Source organism: Juglans regia, chromosome 1, assembly GCF_001411555.2.
Source record: "Juglans regia cultivar Chandler chromosome 1, Walnut 2.0, whole genome shotgun sequence".
Classification (NCBI taxonomy): Eukaryota; Viridiplantae; Streptophyta; class Magnoliopsida; order Fagales; family Juglandaceae; genus Juglans; species Juglans regia.
Window position 1 is genome coordinate 42,948,952 of NC_049901.1, and position 15,579 is coordinate 42,964,530.

At 35.3% G+C, this 15,579-nt stretch overlaps 2 protein-coding genes across 3 annotated transcripts; one reads left to right on the forward strand and one right to left on the reverse strand.

Annotated features, from left to right (window-relative positions):
• Positions 1 to 1,095: 1,095 nt before the first annotated feature.
• Positions 1,096 to 2,711, forward strand: LOC108995921 (ethylene-response factor C3-like). 2 transcript variants are annotated; one of them, XM_018971595.2, is made up of 2 exons: positions 1,096 to 2,063; positions 2,518 to 2,711. In XM_018971595.2, the coding sequence occupies exons 1-2, from the start codon at positions 1,408 to 1,410 to the stop codon at positions 2,540 to 2,542; spliced, it is 681 nt and encodes a 226-aa protein (XP_018827140.1). In that variant the 5' UTR covers positions 1,096 to 1,407; the 3' UTR covers positions 2,543 to 2,711. The 2 variants fall into 2 exon arrangements, with proteins under 2 accessions (XP_018827140.1, XP_018827139.1); XM_018971594.2 differs by having other exon boundaries at positions 1,096 to 2,128; positions 2,518 to 2,659.
• Positions 2,712 to 8,576: 5,865 nt separating this feature from the next.
• LOC108995913 lies at positions 8,577 to 13,983 on the reverse strand. Its single transcript, XM_018971585.2, has 4 exons — positions 13,794 to 13,983; positions 11,300 to 11,354; positions 9,258 to 9,310; positions 8,577 to 9,021 (listed from the first exon to the last, which is right to left on the reverse strand). The coding sequence occupies exons 1-4, from the start codon at positions 13,871 to 13,873 to the stop codon at positions 8,673 to 8,675; spliced, it is 537 nt and encodes a 178-aa protein (XP_018827130.1). The 5' UTR covers positions 13,874 to 13,983; the 3' UTR covers positions 8,577 to 8,672.
• Positions 13,984 to 15,579: the final 1,596 nt, after the last annotated feature.

Below are 15,579 nucleotides of genomic sequence, written 5' to 3' on the forward strand. Positions count from 1 at the left end.
GGACCGTCAGACCTGCGTGCACGTAGACATGCAGCAGCCACCGTATTCTTATGACTCATAACTCACGTGAGGGAAGCAGAGAATCGATTTCTTGTTCTTTTTCTCTATTTTTTAGAGCATTCACATTTTGTGGAATAAATTATTTTTCAAAATTTACTAAAAAATTATCTTTATTTCTTGTGTAACAAAAAAAATTATCGATCAATTTAAAAAAAAAAACATAATTGGATGATATTAATATTAAAAAATAATTCCTTTTAAATATTTAATTGTAAAATCTCTAATTTGAGAGGAGAAAAGTATATATCTTATCATATTCTATTCTTGATTCTTTAATGGAAACCTAGTTTAGCTGAAAATATGAAAGAGTGGAGCAAAGAAAAAAAGAGTGAAATGATTGCGGATGAATGGAGGGCAGCATGGATGGATGACAGCTGACCGCTGAGATCGATGTTAACACGTGCTTGAATGTGGTTTTTCATCAACTCATGTCCAGATGCAGGTCCTCTTTGTTTCAAAGTCCAAAGAAGGTTGGATAAAAAAGGTTTGAATCTTGAAAATGAGAGTCCTCGATCCAGAAGAATGGACTACGTGCGTGAAAGTCCTGATCATCTTCAGTTTAGATTGCTCAAGAAAGTCCCCCCAGTCAAAGATAACAACGCTTGAGGCTACACCAAAATATAATATTCCACCTATGAGATGAGCATTATAAGCAAAAAATTCACATGATGAGTGTTCTGCAAGGCATAATTTACGTGGAACAAAGCCCAACTTATACACTACTACCACTACTATTACTACACAGGCACCTTCTAATTGTCATCTTCCTAGCTATGGCTTTTAGAAGTAGGTCGAGATTCCTTTTAGTTTTTTGCCTAAAATCTAATAAATATTCAGAAAAGAATTACTGTCACTATTATGATTATGATGATTTAATTTTGGTAGGAAAAGCTAGCGCGCACCAGCAATAGATGATGCTGGTGCAACATGCAGCTGGACAGGGCAGGCGGCAATCTTATTCATGGTGACAAGCAGAATGATCCATAACACGATAATAAAATACGCGCGTCACCACATATGTAATAATGGGTCCAACCTCGCCGCCATGCTCATTTGACAAACGTGCTCAAATCACCCAACCCCCATTATCTGGACCTAGATTGTCATTTCCACTAAATCATGGTTGAGATCTTGGGACATCCTCCTTTGTTCAATGATCTTGCTTTCAAACTTGCTTTAATCTTTTGAGTCCTATTAATCTTCTTCTCTTTCCCATTCAAATCGTCCGTTCTTTCTTCTTTGGGCATATAAAGGCTTTGGTATTTCCAACCTTTGTCATACCAACATAGCTACAACACCAAGACCACCCAAAAACGTTGAAATCTCCAACCCTCAATTAGTTCCACCATGGAGTCTTGTTACTTTGATCAGTACCCAAGTTCAGAATTCTCACAAGAATCATTATCACTGGATGAATCCTTCCCGTGGGATAAGCTTCTTTTCCACCACAGTTCACTTCCCTTCAACCTTGATGACTCTGAAGAAATGCTACTTATGGATGTCATAGCCAAGGGAAGTTCTACACAAACATGGGAAACAGCCAATTCCATGCAGGGTGTTGTCAAGGAAGAGGAAGTCACTTCCAATGACAAAGAAGAGGCAAATCACAAGAAAGAGAAGTCCTATAGAGGGGTTCGGCGGCGGCCGTGGGGAAAGTACGCGGCGGAGATAAGGGATTCAACAAGGCATGGAATCCGAGTATGGCTTGGAACCTTTGACAGTGCAGAGGCAGCTGCGCTAGCATACGACCAGGCTGCATTTTCAATGAGGGGAACCTTGGCTGTGCTCAATTTTACGGTGGAAGTGGTCAGGGAGTCTCTGCAAGATATGAAGGATGGGAATTATGAGGAGGGCTGCTCACCTGTGGTGGCACTCAAGAGGAAGCACTCCATGAGAAGAAAATCCATGTCTAGGAGAAGTAAAGGGAAAGAAGAGATGATGAGGCCACAGAAAGTGGTGGTTTTGGAGGACTTAGGAGCTGAATATTTGGAGGAACTTTTGAGGTTGAGCCCATCTCAGAATTCCTGTCCCCAGTGAATCTTTCTCTCTTTCATCTTCATTTCTTCATGTAATTCCTTTGTTTGTTCCTCCTTCCTTTTTTTTTTTTTTTTCCTTTCAATTTCTATTATATCTGTTTGATTATCAAAATCAATTTTGTCAAGATTTTGGGAGTTTCAATATGGGTTAGAAGGAGTCCTAATCAATCCCGTTGCGTGTAAAGTTGAAAAGATGGGATTGTAATCAATTGCATTATCTTGTCTACCTCAATTATTGCAGTATAAGATATTGCTTGAAAACTTGTTCATATTTATTTTTATTGAATTACTTTGCTTTTGTGTTTACAACTGCATGGTCTAAGTAATTCCCACAAATTTCATTTTACTAAAACCAAAAAAAGGACAAAAAAAAAACCTATTAACAGAACATAAAGCATATTTTGTTGTATTTTTCTTTCAGGTTTCCGGCTGGCAGTATGTGGTAGCTTTTGTGGATTATGCAGAACTTTTTGGCTCAGGTTTGAACGTTAAAACGAGTTGAATTGAATTTTAAATAGAATTATTTTGTAAGTCTTGCTGAAATAAGTTTAATTTTTTTAGAATGATATGAGTTTAATTTTTTAAGTTGAAATATATGAAATAGGTTGAAATGAATTTAATTTTTTTATAAAAAATTAAAAAAATAATAAATTTCATCAATAATTAATTTGAGATAAACTGAATTTCGTTCAACAACCGATGGAACAGACGCCAGACAGATCTCCAGCCTCTTCCCTTTATCTTAGGGCTATTCCATGTGAACAGAATGTCACCATTAAAAAGAGAAATGTAAGGAAATTTATTTGATTTGCTTAAATAACCTCCATTTTTTACATATCCATATAAATCTCAACCCATTTCAACCATATTGAATGTTTGAGGGTTTATTGGGGTGGTTCAATCAATTAATATTTACATGCAGAAATCTCATCAATGTTGAGCCTCAGGCATCAAATCTTTCCCACCCAGCATTATTGTGATGGCTCCTCTCCAACTTTCCTTTCTAGTAATTTAGATATCAATCAAAAGCTTTCAAAATATACATGAAAGAACAGAATAGAAAGAGCTCCAAGTCCAAAGATTTCAAAGATTTCTTCTTCTTCTTGATAAAAAAAATATATATATATATATATATATATATATATATAAAAAGAAAAAAAAAAGTCCAAAGATTTCAACCCATTTTATTGATCCTTGGATTTGACAGAAAGCAAACTTGACCCACCAAAATAAATCTCAACATTCCATATATGGTAGTGGCACCAGGCCCCTGCTATCCAAATTGATAATGTTTCTAATATCGTCAATATAAAACTTATTAGTTTTCAGATTGCTTTATGTCCCCCCATATGATTAACACAAAATGCCATGTAAAACAGACTAAAACAGAGGCTGTCTAATTATATTAAAGGAAAAACCATTAATAACCAGCATACTATTTCTGGTTTGCATCACAAACTATCAAACTTTGACACATTACATCCTCAACTATCGAACAACAACATACTTATTAATTCTCGCTATCAAAATAGATTTTTAAAAAAGGTGATGTGGCACATTCTGAATTATTGGATTTTAACTTAGAATGCAGGTTGAAAGTTTGTGGTAGTTTGAGTGTGAAATGTATTGCATTTGGTAACTTGGGATTTACATATTAATGGAGAGACAAGGGTTTTAATAGGCTCATCTTAACCCATTGAAGCTTAAAACCATGTCAGTTTTGCTTTGCGTGTGTTTTAGCACTATGTTTAAAAGACGGATGAGAAGATATGGGTCATATTGAGGTTTGTGGAACCTAGTTTTATGAACTGAGAAATGCTAGACAGAAAGTTTGCTCGATCTTTGCCCGATAGGGCGCTCGAGTGAAACTCAGGTAGAGAGTTCACTCAAGTCTAGCTCAATAGGTCGCTTGAGCGAATATCAGACAAAGAGTTATCTCGAGGCTGAATAACCCAAAAATTTATTTTTCTAGGATTCTTGTTGCATGCCTATATATATATATATATATGTAATTATATGTTTTGAAATTAATGTTGAGCAACTTGAGAGAGAGAGAGAGAGAGAGAGAGAGAGAGAGACATTGTATTGCTCCACAATGTATTCCTACTTGTTTTTTAATAAAATCTTCTATAGCGTTGTGGATGTAGGCATGTTACCAAACCACGTAAATCTTGTGCCATGTGATTGTGTGATTGTTTATTTTTCTCGTTGCCTGTTACTTGTCTGTAGCATTGTTGGTAAGAATTTGGTGAGTGTTTTTCCCAACAACTGGTATCAAGAGCCAAGGTTCGGGTCTGAAGAGAGAACGATGGTTGGAGACGAAGTGAAGGTTGAATCAAGAAGTTTGACAGCACAAACTTTAGGTACTGGAGGATGTAGATAGAGGACTACCTCTATGGAAAGAGACTGCAGGCCTAGTTTGTTTTCAGAGACTGCAGGCCTAGTTTGTTTTCAAAACACTTATTAACTTATATCATCTAATCATTATTACTTTCTCAAATTCTCACACAAAATAAAATAAATAATTCAACTTTTTTAAATTCTAAAATAAAAATAATATTAAAAAAATATACTCTAACAATATTTTATTTAACTTTAAACTTTTATCTCAACTCATCTCATCTCATTTACAAAAACAAACCAAGCCGCATCTTCTATTGTTGGGGAAGAAGCTGGACAACATGGAGGATGTTGATTGAAACTTGTTAGATCAACAGGTCTAGGGGTTATACTGCTCACTTTGTCAATATCAGTTGCACATAATGTTATCAAGGAGAAGACCATAGCAAATAACAAGGTGCATCTGATGAAGAAATTGGTCAACCTTAAGATGGTAAAATGTACGTCTGTTGCCCAACATCTGAATGAGTTTAACACTATCACAAACCAGTTGTCGTTTGTCAAAATTGAGTTTGATGATGAGATTCGGGCATTGATAATTTGATTCTACTGGCATTATTGTCGAATTGTTGGGAGGCCATGAGAATGGCTATGAATAATCTGTCGGAAAGATGAAGTTAAATTATGACGACATCCGAGATCTGATTCTTACTGAGTAGATACGCAGAAGAGATTCTAGTGAGATCTTGGGTTCAAGTTCTACCCTGAATATTAACACTCAGGGTAGGGGACATAGCAGGTCAAAGTCCAAGAACATGAGCAAGAGCAAATCAAGATATGGGCAGCAAATCACTTGTTGATATTGTGGCAAAATAGGCTACATCAAAAGGAATTGTCAGAATCCAAAGAAGCTGAGGATGATGATGTGAATGCAGTAACTAAAGAGATACAAAATGCTCTATTTCTTGCAGTGCAAAGCCCAGTTGATGACTAAATGTTGGATTCAAGGGCTTTGTTCCATTCACTTCACACTAAGAGATCACGCAGAACTATGTTGTTGGTGATTTTGGTAAGCTGCACATGGCTAATAGAAAGCACTGGTTGTAGTGTGAGTGGGAGATCTACGCATCACACTCCCAAACAAGAGTGTGTGGACTTTATAGAAAGTCATACACATTCTCGAGTTTAAGAAAAACATAATCTCTATCGAAAATTTGATGATAATTGTCATTTAGTAGTATTTTTGGGAGGTGCGTGAAAGGTCACGTAGGGTGCGATGGTTCTGGTTCATGATTAGAGAACATATATACTGTATTTAACATCCGGATCTAGTGATGTGCTTGATAATATAGAGTTGCGACACAGTAGGTTTGACACATGAATCAGGAGGGGAACACACTTTTGAATGTGAGGTTGGGGAAGCAAAATGGGGCCAATTTTGCAATTCCTTATGAATATGAAAGCCTAAGGAAGGTTTCTGAGACCACAATGCGAAGCATATGTGTGTGAGACGAGGATAGAGCGTTTGGTGATCTAGGGTCATGTACACCTACATTTGCTGCTAGCATGGTCACCAAGATTACTAGACCTCCGTAGTAAGGGGTGAAAACCGATCATATCGGTGCGGTTTTTGATAAAAATTGATGTCGATAGATGGAGGTCATTTTCATAGAAGAATCAACTGGACTAACCGATGGGGAGGAGAAATACCAGTCGTACCGATTTCAGCAGTTCTCAGTGGCTGATCTATTCGTCTATGAGAGAGAAAGAGTTGCAGTCTGAGAGAGGAGAGAGAGAATGAGAGAAATCGAAGAAGAAGATGGGAGAAGGAAGGAGACGAGGTAAAATCAAACAACGCCATTTGACTTATATTCTTTTCTTAATACGTTACGTGTAAAACGATGTCATTTGATTTAATACCAAACGACTTTGTTTCACTTTTTTTTTTTTTTGCATCCGTTACGTGTAAAACGACACAGTTTCACTTAAGCTTAAGTGAAACAGCGTCGTTTTACCTATGATAAATATAAAAATATATATCTGGTCGGCTGACTCGACAGTTTAAAACAGGTTCGAACCGAAATCGAATTGGCCGACGTCAGTTTTGGGATATTTTTGCCGCCGACCGACCAGTTCCCTGTCTGTTTCGGCTAATTTTGTACTTCGACAGTCGGTTGACTTGGTTACGGCCTATTTGGCCAGTTTTTGTACACTCCTATTCGTAGTATTCACCTACCTCGAACTATATCCTGATGACTGAAGGTGGTGAACCATGCAAGATGGGAGATTGAGTAAGTGGGAGTTAGTTGGGAATAAGCTGACTAGACTTTCGAGGAGGAAGCAGATACTGCACAAAAGGTGGGCATGTCAGCTAAAGACTGAGCAGGATGGCAGCAGCAGGAGGGATCAATCACCCAAGTTAGAGAATGGGGTCTTAGCTATTGGTTCTCTGATATGTGCCAGGGTCGGTACAAGACCAATAATTCCTAGTGCAGTCGAAGTTTAGAGTTGCCGTGCAGATGTGTTGATTGTGGGCACTACATGAGAGTGCACAATTTAAGTTGGTCTTCTAACTTGAAAACAGGAGCTGTGAGCTGCAGAGTGTGAAGGTCTTTTGCTGGAGACAGTAGTTAATGGTTGTGGTTGAACCAGTCTCCAAGTGAGAGATTGTTGGGTTTGTGGAAGCTAGTTTTATGATTTGAGAAAACTCCAAACAGAAAGTTCACTCGACATTCACGCGATAGGATGCTCAAGGAAAGCGCAGACAAAGAGTTTGCTTGAGTTTCACGCAACAGGTCGTTCAAGCAAATATCGAACAGAGAGTTCGCTCGAGGCTTGATTGATAGGTTGCTCGAGTAAATAACCCAAAATTTGTTTTTCTAGGGCTTCTGCCACATGCCTATATTTATGTAATTATGTGTTTTGAAATTAGTGTTGAGCAACATGAAACGAAGAGAAAAAGAGAGAGGCAACCCTTGTGTGTGTGTGAGAGAGAGAGAGAAAAAGTGAGGGAGAGACATTGTATTAGTAGTGCATTCCTACTTGTTTCGAAATAAAATCCACTTCAACTTTGTGGATATAGACGTGTTGCCGAATTACGTAAATTTGTCTCGTATAATTGTTTATTTTTCATATTACATGTTACTCTCAGGTACCACCCACTCCGATAGAAATTTCTCCCTTTGGGCTATGGTATGGGAGAAGAGAAGTGAGATCTACCGATTGATTTGATATTTAGATGAGCGGCCGTTACTTGTCTGTGGTATCATTGGCAAGAACTTGGTCGGTGTTTTTCCCAACACATATTGCCAATGGTGCTATCAAGTAAAGTTTAAGCATCATATATCATTTTCGATCTTTATCTCTTTGCTATGTGGAATTGTAATGACCTCGTGCTAACTAGAATAACAATAACTACATTAATCGTAAGATCTAATTTATGGAATGCGACGGTGCCATTCGCATAGTAAGCTGAAATGAAAGTTAAAATTTGAATAAAATATTATTAAAATATTATTTTTTAATATTATTATTATTTTAAAATTTGAAAAAATTGAATTGTTTATTATATTTTGTATAAAAATTTAAAAATTTTTTAATAATTAAATAAGATGAATTGAAATGATTCTTGTATCCAAACTGGGCCTGTCGGAGATCCCAGAGTTTGCTATAGATGTATGACCAAAAAGCACAATATAATGGAGTGTAAACAAATCAAGTTCAAGTGAATGGTTAAATTTCATTTGTCTTATTTTTATCTAACATGAGTCAAGTTGAGTATATCACCCGATTACATTTTATATTCTTAAGTTGCTCATTTATTCGTCGAACGAGTTCGAACTTATTTGTGAGCTATTTAATTTTGACGAAATAAATTATTTATATTTATCTTATAACTTTATTTACAAACTTTTATAAATCAACTTTGAGCTTTTGTAATATCTTTATATAATTTGTATGTGTGCATATATAAATGATTATATTTATAAAGAGTTAAACAGCATGTATATATCATGTTAGCAACATAATATTTTCTAGTCCTTTTAAAATGGTTTATATTCTCATTGTACAGTTAAAAATAATACTATAAGAAGTAATAAATATAAACTGCACTGTGAAGAATATGTGGTTAATGGTTCATACACACAAATAATATCATTCTCGATTACTTGCAAATTAAGCCATCTAAATGAATACTCAGCCATAGAATTACAACATGCACAACTGGAATAAACACTATACAAAAGAATAGCTAATAATCACTGGTGGCTCCACTGGTGTTCTCAAATTCCAGTAAATCATGGTACCAGACAATGTAATAAGTAGGGCTTCCTGGATCCACCCAACTAGACGGAGCAGCCTTCGTTCTTCTATTGCTGCTAGTCTATGGGGAATCAGCTGTGATATCTCAATCAATAGAATAAAAATCATGGAACCAATTAAAAGCATTAAGATCAAAAGTGCCCTCTCCTCCTGGTTCATGGGTTCATTGTGGATGGAAACATAAAATATTTCTGAAATGAAGATGGAGAATCCGACAAGGAGTTTGATATTTGGAATGAAACTGACCCTTCTTCGAACTGTTCTGCATATAAAACGACATTAAAATTTAAGTGATACATTGGTTCGCACACAAAACCTCGTGCACATATGAAAATAAATTGTGAAATAACTAAAAGCCAGACATGAGCAAGTGTTCCATTGCAATCTTAAACACCAGGCCAACTATCGCATTAACACGTTAATTTGTTTGTTTTACATAGAATTTTTTGTTAATCTTATGGGGACATAAAGCACTTGAAAAGAAAGAAGAAAACAAACCTGGGATGCCTCAAAGTGAGAATGATAACATCTCCATGCATAGGATCAGAGATCTGTCATTTTAGGAACTAATATATCTTAGAAATAAAATCCTCACAATAAAGGACAGATATCAACTAAGCCACTTATTTGGTTTTCATCCATACAAACAGAGGATTGCACAAATAGATCCGCTCAGAGGAAAAGCAATACCTCTAAATCCTCTTGATTTAAGAAACCCATATAATGACAAAATGTTAAGCTCCATTTTCAATGATGCATAGTAGTTAATTTTTGAACAAAAATATGTATTGACTTTAAACAATGTTTTACAAAAAGAAAAGACCAAATAAATATTTTGTTTTCTTTATCGGAGGATCGTGCACAAATGGTCATGGTTAAGTACCGCCAAGAAATTCAGCATTCATCAACTGGGTCGACAGATGCAATATCTAAAGTTCAAATCTATCCATGAGTCCCATACAGATCCAAGAAAAGCTGTCAACAAGCATATTGCTCTCACTAATGAATGAATCTTCATGAAGGCGAACTCCATTCTGTATGCATCAAGATAAATGTGGCCTTACGGAAATTATCCTTGGTCAAAACATATGACTGCTATGGTCTTTAATCATGCGCAGTGGGGATCAGTAAGTTCCATGAATGAGAAAATGAAGTCGAACAGGTCTTCTTATAACTACTAACATATTTATTTCATACCAACAAGATTGGAGAAAAGAAGAAAGAAAAATTAAAAATGCCTATGATAAAAGTTGTGTATTAGAGAGATTGAGCAGACAAAAGAAGCATCTTAAAAACTTAGCAATGGTGTTGGTGAGCAATACACATAAGAGTAATATAATCGTTCCATATAAATATCCCATGAAAACACACCATCATTGTTCAAGATTGTAAAAGATGTCTGATTAGAATCAGCGATCAGTGAGATGAAAATAGCGATTGATGAAAAAATGGTCGATATAGCATATGAAAAGATACTGAAACAGGAGGACAGAGAACATGTGAGACATTATAGTTTTACATATTTCATTCTGCATATAATAATACCAAGTGAAAAATGTGGATAGGGTCAGAATGGTTGAAGTGTAACCTTATTATCTAGGCATTGATCATTGTTCTAACGTTATAAGTCTTGAGTTTAAAATGCAAGGAGCTGAGTCATATGTTGGTTCAGTTAAAACAACACCTAACACGCACCCAACCCACATAAGGTCCTTTTTTGTTCAAAGTAAATCCATCATAAAGAAGCCTAGGAGGCACCAGCCAAGTACACAATAGTACACATGGGTAGACACAAATCAAAGTGCATAATCTATAGCATAGATGATATTGATTTAGTAGTTACATTGGGCAAGCTTGGAGCAATTATCTGATAACTATTTTCTGTTCTTAAAAAAAACAGAGAGAAGAAAAAGGAAAAAAAATTGAGTTTTTTACACTGCTAGATTTCTTCTGTTTCCATTTGAAAGAACTTTCTTTGCGAGTTTCTTTTTGTTTTCTGAAAACATTTTTTAAAATCTATTTTTAAACCACGACCTATACTCTTAACTAATTAATGGTGCCTTACTTTCTACTCAAAGATAACCAGATTTCCAAAACATAAGTTATCCTTTCCCAAACTAGGAAGCATGGTCGATTGTATTGTATATAACTATATGGGTTACATCAAAGCTCATGATCTATCTAAAAGATGAACCCTTAAACACAGCTATGGGGTGGGGAAAATGAACAAGCATTAACTCCCTGTGTACATGCCTAAAATCCAGATATAAAGATCCTGAACTACCACTCAACTATATGTTTTTAGAAATCAAGTATAGAACAAAAAAATCAAGATAAAGAATGTGAAAAAAATGAAATTGTTAAAAAAGAATGGAGAGAAGAATCACACAGTTTTAGATATTGTAATAACAGTGAACAAGTCATAAAAAAATTAAACCTAATTAGTTGAACTTGCATTGAAATATCAGAAAATTCTGAAGAACTGAAAGAAGAGCTCCAGTGTCTTTAATAATTTAAAGAAATTGAAGTAGAGCACAGACCTGAAGAAGCATGTTGGCTAGATCTATTGCTTTGAGAAGGTTTATGACTTCGGATCTGAATTTAATCAGTGAAAGGTTTATCAAGATCCTTCTACACAAAACGAGAGAGAGAGAGAAAGAGAGAGAGAGAGAAAAGCAGAGTGAAAAGTTTCCGAACTTGTCCAGAGCAGTCATCCAAATCATCGATATAGCAAATATTGGAGTTCTTGGGGTGTCACTAGGGGTGTAACCGGTCCGGTCTGGTCCGGTTTTGGACAAAATTTAGGACCGAACCAGTATGTACCGGTTTTTCATTTTTCAAAACCGATTACGCCCCGATTACCCTCTTAAACCGGTACATCTGGTTTTACTGGTTTCCGGTCTGGTCTGGTCCGGTTTTCCCATTTTTTTAAAATATAAAAAACATATAATAAAATATTACTTTTTATAATAAAATATTATTAATAATTTAATATATATATTATGTTTAAAGCATATGATCAATTAAATTTTTATTTTTAAGATTAAATTTTTATTTTATAAATTATAATAACATTATCTTATATATAATTATATTAATAACATATGATCAAACAAATTACAAATGTTCATATTTAAGATTAACATTTTATGTTATAATTTATAAATTATAATATGAAATTATTTCATATATGATATATAATTATATATTATATATAAAAATTTAATATATTATTATATATTATATATAAAACTTATATATATAAATATTTTGTATAATATTTAAAATTAATTTTTATATATATACTTTTTCCAACCAGTCCAGTTCGGTCCAGTCCGGTTCTTGAAAATACGAAACCGAAACCGGACCGGTTCTGGCTGGTTTTCATAATATAAGAACCGGTTCCGGACCGGACCGATTCAAAACTGGACCATCTTGTCCGGTTCGGTCCGGTCCGGTTTTCCAGTTTCTCGATTTAAATTTACACTCCTAGGTGTCACAATATGGTCAAATTAAAAGAAAAAATTACTAGTGACGTCTCTTGGTTTTAAATCCTTAAATGCAAATGAAACCATATGATTTTTCAGCATGTCTCTTCCATACCAACTCAATTGCATAAATTCTGGTCCACAACCCTGAATTTGGACCAAATCAAATTCAGGATTTAAAGGTTTTCCAAGCTATGAAACTGATTTCAGGGCGAGAATACTAACCAACCTTCCAAATGCATCACAAGTATGCACATTGGATTGAAGCACTAAAGTGATGCCAGGTTGAAATCAACAGTGGAATTATAGGTTTTAGATCTACACGTTAATTGAGTCAAATGCTGTCAACCAAATATCTACTACCTTGTGACAGACAGCATATGTGAGAGAATATCACTTGAATGACATTTGAAAGCAGAAGAGGAATTCACCAATCATTTTCGCATATATGGAAATCACCTCTCTCTAATGGTCAACTGGGAGATATATACACATTACACAGAAAATTGACATTTGACAGCTACCACTTTCATGTATACAGCAATAACTTGTTTTGATAAGCATGTATACAGCAATAACATCCTTGTGACTTCAGAATTAAGGCAATTAATCAGCAGCTAGGAAGCTCCGTGACAGTGTATAAATAAATCATGCCTCATGACAGAGAGACACCAACCAATCAATGAACAACACAATTCAAACTTCTCAACTTGCCTCATGCATCCTATCTGAGCAACCTAGCCTGTCCCACTGGCATCTCACGATAGTCTCCTGCCGGTAATTACATCATCCAACAACCTTTTCCACTCAGCTGACATCTCACTAGTTCACCACCAGCTTGCTACAGTGTCAACCCATCCGGCAACCTTACCTCACTCTGCCAAAATCTCACCAATTTCTCCAGAGTATGCTCTTCGTGGAGATCATAAACTTGCCAATGTCCCCATAACAGACCTCCACCAACATCTTGGTGCTTTTGTGTCAGCTATCGACCAAGAATATTTCGTTTGATGTTGTTGGTATTTGAAGGATGCAGTTTCTTTATCTTAATTCCCTTGTACTCCAATCTAAATCCCATCTAAATTAAATATATTAAACAGCATTTTAATTCACAATCCTAATTGGGGAAATTACAAAGCCTCCGGTAAGAACTCCCTCTCCTTCTCCACACAATCCTCTCCTAAATTCACAACATACTAAAACACAATCTTTCAACCTTACAAGATGGTTTTTTAGTGAATTAGTTCAAAATTCCCATTTTCCAGATGCTATCAGTCATATCCTAGTATTCCATAACGTCCGGCGACCAATTACGATAGTAAATTTTGAAAAAACACTATACCACACAGTAGTTTTCGGATTTCGCTAGCACAAGACAACGTTTCAAGAAAACTCAAAGCGGGCAAAGCAATCCCAACTTTGATCGAGAAGGAACCAAGCAATTCATACAATCACAACACAAGCTGCCCACTTTAAGAACATACACTTACATACATCCACACATACACATACACATACAATAAATACATATATATGGGGTTTTCACCTGCAAATAATTTTGTTCATCTTCTGCTGCTTCTGCTGATCCATTTCCTTTGTCCGTTCAGAGTCGTAAACGGCTTCCATTGTTTGTGTTGCGCGAGAGAGAGAGAGAGAGGTGGCTAAACACAGAACTCCGATTTTACCCTTACTATTTTAGGGGCAGTACACAGCCATTGCTGACAGTAAAATAGTTAATTGTAATTTCAATACTTGAAATGACCCAAGTATCGGTTTTTTTGTTCATACATACGTGCACGGCCATATGGGCCTTTTGAAATCCATCTTAGACCCAAAAATACGACATCATAGCCCCTGTGGTTGTAATCAGTTGCCAACAAGACAACCAGACATGCTTATATATTTTTTGAGCCAATACCACACTAACAAAGGTCCAATATGATTAACAAAAGCCAACCAAAAAACTCGTACACTAATCTAATCATAATTTAATAATTATAATTTTTTTAAATTTTTAAACAAAATACAAAAAATAATCTAATCATTTTATTACTATTCACAAATTATTTCATTATCATTTACAAATTATTCATCTCATTTCAACGTCCGAACAAGATTTATGGTGTTTATATATAATTCCTTGTCCTCCGGTTATTTTGGATCATAATCCCTTATCTGCTTGTAGAATTGTCTACTCAAAATAATTCAAGCATTATGTTTTCTTTATTCCTTCACTCGTCTCTCTGGATATGTCTGGGAACACAACTATTATCGGACTATTTTATTACTATTCACAAATTATATGATATTACTTTTAACATTCAAACAGAGCCTCAAGGTCCTTTGGATGCTAGCTAAGAGAATCTCTTTTCCTTCCTTTCTTGATTCATTGATTTCTTGCGTATTGCTAGTATGGGAGTTCAAATTTTATCACATGGGTTTAAAATCCTCATCCTCTATGCAGAGACCTGAAAGATAATATATAGGAGATGTGCATGCTTACAACACTTCCACAAAGACATAATTCAACCGCAAGCCGCCATGATAACACCTCTCATGCATGCTTTCTGCACGGCATTATAAGTAGCATATATCACCCGAAGTGGGTTGGAAACTTTCATCCTAAAACTAATAGAATAAAAGCCATGCTAAGGGCTTTGTTCTAACCCTCTAAGAAGGTTTCACATATTTCATTCACAAACACACACCCAGAAATTGTCATATAGTCTAGTCGGTTCAGTGTTACGAAATGGGTTAAGTACATTAATGTGTGTATTGTGAAATAAAAAGAAAGAAATTAAAAGAGCATATCAGCAAGAGGAAATAAAGAGAGATGAACCTAGGAATCGTAAATATATGTGCTTGCCAAGTTGCCATTTGCAACATAAGAAAACATACAGGTACAGTGAAAATGACATGTAGCGGCACCAATTAAACTCACTCGATCAACGTCTTTTTATATCATATATATTAGAAAGTTCATTGCACTCAATGACGACCATACAATTCAGGTAGGCAAAAAAATCATTAACTTTTAATTATAATTGATTAATATATTTTGCACTGCATAGAGTTTATTCACTTTTCTTAATTTGGAACATGCACCCTAATTATTTTGTCTGATCATTTCACCACTGTATATATAATTAGCCATTTGGTTGGCTGAGACACATCTAACTCACCCATTCGTCAATCCTCAACGTTTTTTTCTAATTAATTTGTTCTGAGCACTACTATATTAATTAGCCACTTGTAGATCACTGACACATCCACTTCACTCATTCATCAGCCATTGTGTTATTATTATTATTTTTGAGTAATATATATGTGAT